This window comes from Gavialis gangeticus, unplaced genomic scaffold (assembly GCF_001723915.1).
Source record: "Gavialis gangeticus isolate Ggan-Ray unplaced genomic scaffold, GavGan_comp1, whole genome shotgun sequence".
Lineage (NCBI taxonomy): Eukaryota > Metazoa > Chordata > Crocodylia > Gavialidae > Gavialis > Gavialis gangeticus.
This window is the reverse complement of record NW_017729005.1, coordinates 463,093-471,574: the sequence shown is the minus strand read 5'-3', so window position 1 is coordinate 471,574 and position 8,482 is coordinate 463,093. Positions and strand designations below refer to the sequence as shown.

General features: G+C 41.2%; 1 protein-coding gene across 1 annotated transcript in view; it reads right to left on the bottom strand.

Moving 5' to 3' along the window:
- Window positions 1-8,482, bottom strand: part of HDAC9 (histone deacetylase 9) — a 493,669-nt gene that overhangs the window by 32,965 nt on the left and 452,222 nt on the right. Inside the window, exon 25 of the mRNA XM_019508553.1 lies at window positions 2,122-2,275. Within this exon, the coding sequence (XP_019364098.1) occupies window positions 2,122-2,275 (154 nt within the window). The remainder of the gene's footprint in view (window positions 1-2,121; window positions 2,276-8,482) is intronic.

Below are 8,482 nucleotides of genomic sequence, written 5' to 3'. Positions count from 1 at the left end.
CAGTATAGCCTTCTGGCCCCAAATGGCTAGATCAGTAACCTCTTCTGGCCACCAGCTGTGTCCCTAGTGCCTGGTCTAGGCAGACTCCTGTGACTGAGTCCCCCCACCTGCCTCACCATGATCACTCATGCTGCCCACAACTGACTCCAGTGCCTCCTGCTGTTCAGTGGTACCTACAGCTATAGCCTGGGTAGCCCTCACACAGAGGTCCTGGGCACAAGCAACTGTTACAGAGGGCATGAGAGGGCACATCCCCCCCCCGCGATTGGCCCCCAAGAGTGCTGAGAGGCCCATTGATGCACCCCGACTCGGCATCACTCAGGACGGGGCCAGGCGTGCAGCGGATCCCTGCTGGCCCGATCGTATGGCTGGGGACAGAGCTCTGCTACTCTACCCAGCCCTGCTCACCCTGACAGTGCTCTGAAGCCTGGAGCATCACTGAGCACGCCAGTCAACCAGAGTGCTGCCCCGCCTCCCTCTTCCACACATCCCCTCCCTCCCCCTGCCTACCTGTAAAGAGTTTGCTCTGATTCCCCGGAAGAGGTGCTGTTCCTGCTGCTGGGAGAAAGGTAAGCCTGGGGCTCTTGTGGTGGGGAGGAGGGTGGCCCGGGGAGCAGCCCAGGGAGGAGCAGGGGGGGTAGTGCTGTGCTGTGCCCCCGCCCAGCAGCCCGGCTGGCCCTGGGTGCCTCTGTGGGGCCAGGACAGGCCCTAGATGTGTTTCAGGCTCAGCAGCAGGCAGCTGCTAGCCCTGCCATGCTTCTGGTTGCTCCCTGCATGCCATGCAGTGTGCTGGAGCAGCAAGGGCACAATAGGGCAGTAGGGAGGCCTGGCCAGCACCCAGAGTGTCACCCTGGAGAACCAGGCCTCTGTTTGTGCCAGTCTATGCTATTTTGGTATGCTTGGCACTGCTTTTTTTGTGCCACTTTTTTTTTTTTGCTACCAGGAAATCCCAGTAGCAAATTTTGCCCCCATGCTCCAAATTAGCAGTGCACCAAATATTTTAACGTTTAACATGTGCAGTTTGTGAGCCATAAACTGCATGTGCCTGCATGTGTCAATGTGGCCTATATGTTTCCTGATAGGTTTTGTAGTACCCCCCCATGTAGATCACCTGTAAAACTTTCACCTCATTTTTCTTAAATGTCAATGCATGATAGAACCTTACCATTCAACCCAAAATGCAGCAACTGCCAGTGCTTTCACATAATTCATGGATCCATTGGCTACATTCCCATTACTCCTTTTCCCTCCCACATCTTTTCCTACCCTCTGTGCTGCTGTAGAGAAAGATGTCATAGAGCTCAGCTCCCCAGACTCTGGGAACTGATGCCTTTCCCCAACTACAGTGAAGTCAGAATGGAAGCACTGCATTTTGGACCTTCCTCTACAGAAGAAATTTAAGAATATTGCCCATAATGGGACAATAGATAACTCCGCAGTGTAATTCTTTACGAAGTGACTTTGGCTCCAGTAATTGTTTAATTATTTAATTAATGTTCAAATGTGTCCTGTGAAATAAATATGAAACATCAGCTGATAGGGAAAATCTATATTTTCCTTATGTGATGATATATCTTTATTGTGGCACATATTGGGCATGATTAATCAACTGTGTTACTTCAGTTTTACCCTGAAATCAATTAGTAGTATAAAACTGGAGTAGCACCATGGTGGTTTCAGACTATCATGACTAAATCTATATAGAAATAATTTTTAAAAATTGGGGTACATTTAAATCTAAAACAAGTGCTCTCAGAAGGAGATGGCAATCATGTATACTTAATCAAGATTTTTTTCTTTTGTTTTTTCACCTCAATATTGTTCTTTTTATTTTAATATTTTGGGAGGGGTCTTTTGGGGGTAGAGAAAGAAGGATGAATACAGTATTATTGAATTTTAACAAACAGTAATGCATACATCCTTTCCAAAGACATCCACTAATATAGAATACCTCTGCTTTTTTAATCTCAGTTCAGGATGCTTTTCTAAGTCTCAAACACTCAAAAAAGCTAATCATCACAATTTATCAAATGCTCTTAGAAATCTGGGCCAAGTAGTCTTCTGAATAAAACAAAACAGTAGAAAGTCTCATCACCTGTGTTGCCAATGCTGTATACAAACCTGCTCTCTTCCTGAGGAAAACACTGTTCAACATCCACTGAGAGTGAGGCCAGAGCAGAAACAGTTTCTGTCTCCTCTCTCTCTTGTTTCTGAGTTTCAGCCAAAGCACAGTCCACAGGCACAACATACGGCTCCACTGACTTCCAGTACTTGCCTAAAAAAAACAACACATAATAATTTATGGGAATTTTAGGTAGCACGGTGGTATGAGCACAGTAATCACTTGGGCTCAATGCGGAGAGAGTATAAGTTAAAATCACTGCGCTGTAAGCAGTTGTAATTGTGTTCTCAAACTGCTGCAATGAAGTATATTTCTGGATCTAAGAATGCCAAGTTGGAAAGCTCCCTCATTCCAAGGGCTGTCACACCCTTCCCCAGAAGGTAATAAACTAAAGGAGTAACACACAATTCAATGAACTCATATTATCAGACAGACTATTGGCTATATCTCTGGTAGTTAAAAGGGCATCAGAACAGAGTTACTATCTGGAGGCTCTGCTATTGCAGACCAGTGCAGGCATTTGCAACAAACAGGAATAGAAAAATGAAAGCAATTGTACAAAACACTCACACAGCACTGACTTACGGAGGAAAAAGTCAAAAATGCCAACATGGACTGGAGTTAGGTAGCCAGAACAATCAGATTTGTTAGTCCTGGATGTTCTTTTTCCTTCAACCTTAGCGTACATACTATAACAATAATTTATTTAATATTTTCATATATGTACTGGCTGTTAGAATGCTGTCATATATTATAAGGAAGAAATGTTTCTAATTCATTGTATAAAACACACCAGTGGAATAAACACGTGAGAGTTGTCAGTTTGGTTCACAGGTTAAAAAAAAAAAAGACTTTGAAAAGCTCCCTGAGCAAAACAAAAATAATGTGCAGATTAGTCGGAATGAAAAATAATTGTTGACTGATGCAATATTATTCAAGAACTGGTGTCAAACAGTAGTAACCAGGTGAACAACTCTGAATTTACATACGTGTTCCTTGTAGTATAGTAATCCCATAGGATGCTTCCTAATTTTCAGCTGTATGACACCTGCAAACTAGAAGCATTAGGAGGACTGGCTGGAAGGAAATTCTGGACCAGTACTGATTCAGTGTTTAGCAAGAGGCTGCCAACAATGGGGACAGAAATTGGGTAAGGGTATTTGTCTGGGAACTTGTCTGGGATAGTTTCAAGAGCTTTAAATGAATAAGGATCAAATAGGGGATCATTTCCAAGAGAGAGGAGCAGGATTTTGGCAACTATGACATGGGTTGGGTTGAGGTGCTTATTCAGAGGATAACTGAAGGGTTTCAATAACCAACAGGGCCAATTGTGGCAGTGTCATTTCAGAACTAAGACTCTTGAAAATGCTACTTTTTATGACCTTGTACTCAGTCTTTTCAAAATATGATCCTTTTCCTCAAATGAGACAGCAGCCTCAAATAAAGATGGCAAGTATCTTGATTCAAAAATAAAATCAGAAGATGAAAGCATGAGTGAGTCTGGGAGAACTACCAGCAGCACACAGAAAAAGGGTGTTTTTTTTTTAATTTAGTCATCAGCAGGTTTGAGTAGTTAGCAAGATCTTTAAAAAAACAGAGAGTTTTTTTAGATAAAATCTAAAGTATATTACATATCCTACAAAGCTGAGATTAAGTGTTAGAAGCTTAGCTCTGCTCCAAGTGCACACGAGCCATAGCTAAAAACTGTGTACATAACATTAGACCCAATGAGTAGGGCCTGGCAAATTCTATAAAAACAGGACAAAAAAATTCTGTATTAATAATGTATTTAGAGATCATATTCTCTATTCATTAAAACAAAAATAAAAAAGTTATATAGGCATTCCACAGTGTTCTCACAAAACTTATATGCAAAAGTCAGACTTTGCAATATACACCCAATTCAAACCCCATAATTTATGGGCTAAATGTTCACAGGGTGGGTGGGGTTTGTGTTGCAGAAACAGATGTGCAAGAAAATCAGATCTGTTGGCATGGGAATAATACCCCCTTTGCCTATAAAAGAAACCAATCCGTGTTCACTGTTGGAGTTTGCAAGGGCTCTTATTCATAAAATAAAATATTAGTAACTATCCACCACTGTGGTGTTCTCCTACAGCAACAATAAAACAGCATCAGAGGGGACTGCTACATCATGTGTATGCATGCACACACACCTGCTTTTTAAACCAGACTTTTTTGCACTAAAGTTTAGGGCCAATTCAAGCATATTAGGAGACACTGTTAATTGCCTTCCATTCCCACATGATCAATCAATTTCCCCCTCCTCTCACCAGGCTGAGAATTAAACTGTAAGAACAGGTTCAGTGGTAGAGGGGAGTGCAGAATAGGGATAGGAAGCAGGTGGTAGCATCTAAGCGGTAGCTGAGGAGTCCTGGGGAACAGGAAGTCTGGTCTTTTGGGAGGGAGTCTTGAAGCAGTGAGGGATAGCATCCAGTTAGCAGTAGATATATGAAACAAGCTCATGAAAAAAAAATCTCCCTTATGCTTGCAACAAAATATCTTAAAACCATAAAACTATATCTCATGCAAGGATCCTCTGCACAGCTCTGAAAATGAATAGACTTGGTAAACTTGATCTAAAAAAATCTGATGACCTAGGATTTGGCAATTTATTAATTGCCATGCACAGTTTCTACAGTTGATTCAGGTCACTGTGCCTTTTTCAGGCATCTCATTTGCACATTTCCATCAGTCCACTTCCTAAGACTGTCAGGATACATTTTACCTAACAAATTAACTGTCATTGAAGAGGCTTTCAGCCTCACAGTGGCATCCTTGTTTTTTCTGTTCTTCCCCTATGGTATATTGTAGTTTTTGAAGGCCTTTGTTTTTTGTAATAAATTGTTCTATAGGGCAGCAGTCAGCAACCTTTTTATGCTGTGGGCAAGAGTAAACCAGTATGGGTCAGAGCTGGTTGGGTAGGTGGGTGCTAGGATCCAACCGCCACTGCTAATTTCTCCCAAACCAGCATGAAAAGAGTGCCAGCAGCTGGCACTTTTCCCTGCAGCAGCACAGAAAAGTGGCACCTGCTGAAGCCGTCCACCATCAAATGCCAACAAAGCCCCACATTCACGCGCCAAATCAAATGGCTCCATGGGCCAGATCTGTTCCATAGGCTGTAGGTTGCCAACCCCTGTTACAGAGTATTAGAGGTGCTTTGTGGCTTGTGGTGTACAAGAAGGGCTAGAGTGGATGTTCTGGTGGACCTTCTCAACCATTACATGCTCGCCTCCTATTGTAGGGATTGAATTCGATGACCCATGGGATCTCTTCCATCTACTGAAAATAGAGTTGTTTGAAACAAGTGTCTAAGACAAACAGCTGAAACCAGACAAAACTGACATTTCCACTTCCCAATACAGGTGTATGAAATGCCACTAATCCAGTTATAGTTGCTAATAAGAACATTTTGGATTTTATGAAGTAAAATAAAGTATGTTGTTCATCTCATACATATGAAACTTGTGGCATTCACTACCCCTAAAAACAAACAATGAAACCAAATCAGTAATCTTGGTATGCGCTTCTGTTTATTGCATGAAAAGTCTCCCACAAGGATCTGGGAGCACTCTTCATTCACAAAGGGAATCATAACATATTGTTTATATCATTCATTTGGTATAGACATTTACAATTGATCTTCATTGAACTATTTGGGTATATTGTTGTGCCCTAGAATTATATTTTTCATATATAAGTGTTTAGTTAGAGGGTGTTATTGCAGCTGGAAAGCATAATTTATTTAGAAATTATCTGTTATATGGGCATGGGAAATACCACTTCCAAATGTATCCTATTATCATATGTACATTATGCCACTGTTACAAAGACATTTATGCAAATTCCATCTGCTTAGAAACAATCTTGGTTTTCTCTTCATTAGAGCTAAATTTTCCACCTTCAGTTCTAAATGATCTGGGTCATAAGTACCTAAGGGACCACCTTCTCCATTATGCTCTACTTTGATCCCTAAATTCAACTGAAAGCAATATCCTGCAAGTACCATCATTATGCCAAGTTTATTTGGTGAAAACACACGGGAGGTGGTTCTTAGTAGTCACTCCTCAAACTTGGCACTCTGTCTGCCTTGTGGCTTTCCTGACATCTTCCAGAAACACTGTAAGACATTCTTATTGGGGCAGGCATATAGATAGCAAGACTTGGGGTACTATTTAAGGAGTTTTGTTATTTATCATATTTTAATATTTTCTCTGCTTTTATAAGTTGTCTTGTCTCTTACTATAAGCTGCCTCAGGGCCATTGTTGGGAAGGTCAGCATGCATATAAATCTAATAAGTAAATCAATAAATATATTTGAAGCAGAGATAGAGAAAAGCATTTTTGGACTAAAATACGAGATTAAAAGATTCAAATATGTGATATCAGAGTTGTTTTGCAGGAATATAAAAGTGATGTGCATACAGCCAGTCCTTTGCCAAAGCGGGATTTCTCAGTGTTCCCTGAGGTGCAATTCTGAAGCCTAGCACACCTTAATCCCTAAATATTCTCTTTACATTTGCCTTCTTCCAGCCATTCCTCCTGAACTAATTCCCCATGCAGCATCTGTACTAATTCTGACCCATCACTACTGCTTACTCCTTTCAAATATTTGTAGATTACTATGTCCCCTTTCCAACTTTGTAATTCTTTGTAATTCTCTTTTTGATCTTTCCTCCAGGGTGGATAATTATTTTTGTGGCTCTTCCCTGAACTGCCTCAAGTTTGTCAAGATCCTTAAGGCTAAACTGTGGATAGAACTAAATGTAGGGCATATAAAGAACAGAAAGGCAGAATTCTCTTTCTATGTGAAGTTCATGGAATATACAGCATGTTGATATTTTGCCACTATATTTATAAACTCACATCTCATTTAGTATTATATCACCTGTGGGTCCATCTTCTTTCCCCAATTTTTTCCCCTCTATTGAAGTTTTCTTTTGTTCCAGATTATTTTTTTCTCAAATACATACATTATTTCAAATTGAATTCTACTTGTTATTTTCTCTCTATGTTTGTAATCATCACTTTAGCTCTACAGTTCCTTATATTCTCCCCCTCATTAGTATTTACAATTCTCACCAATTTTGTATGGTATGCAGGTTTGCTTAACTAGCTGTTCATCATTCCTACCCATAATTAATAGCAGATATTAAAGGAGACCAAACAACTTCATCTCCTCCAATAGAATCCACCCTTACAGAGTGACACATTGGTCTTTATCAAATATGAATTGCAATATCCTATGAGGGATGATGCATGAATTATGCATCTACACATGAATTTTCCAATACTTCTTCATAAATGAAGATACACACTGAGAACTTTCCAACTATAATGCATTGTGTGTGTATGTGTATATCTATATATCCACTTTATACACATACATGCACACACAGTTTGTGCACATTTATACACACACTTTAATTCACTATTTTTGGATTCATCTAAGAACAAGCAGGACATCTGGTATTCAAACCAAATCTAAACTGTACCACAGAACAATGAGAGAGATGGCAAATGATTGGTAGGAGGCAACAAATAGGAACAAGCAAGCAAGGGTCTCTGGAGTTGGGCTGAGATTGCTGGAGGTGGATAAAGTACAAGCATGAAGCTGAAAAATTGTTATATCTGGCAGAAGAAAACCAAAGGGCAAGTATATGGAAAAGGTTCAGAACTGGTGTCATCATCCATGAGCAACATAAAAAATAGCGCTAGGAGAAAGGCACAATATATTTATCATTACTAGCATGTGTTGCACCAGTCATTTTTGAATGCTCAGATTTGGTTTTAAGCTTTCAGTGTAAATAACTTGGAAAAAGCTAACTTGTGCATGCATCCACAAATAAACTTCATCCAGAAATAAACTTCTCTCTCCAATCTCTAATATAGCCTGTTTACTTGAATCCAATATGAGGGCTTCCTCCCCGCCACCCCCCCGCACCAAATCAGCATGAAGTGGGAGAAAAGTCTGTCTTGGATTCACATACCAACCAAGGGAGGTAGCAGCTCAGCTCCAGCTTTGGCTCCAGAATCTCAAGAGGAAAAGCAGTTGGGGGGGGCAGGGAGGAGAGTATACAGGCTGCAAGGGGAGCCGGGGGTATAAGTGGCAGAGAGTGGGGAGCAGGCACAGACAGAGAGGGACAGGCAGCAGTGGGGAACATGGCAGGAGGAGCATGTCCAGGGGAAGCCAGCGGAGGGCAGGCACAGAGGGGATAGGCATAGGCTGACAAGGGGCAGGGGAGCAAGGAGTAAGGGTCTAGGACCTCACCGCACACTGCTGTTTTCCCTACCACAGCAGGGGGGGAAACAAATTCTACTAATTAGATTATATACATG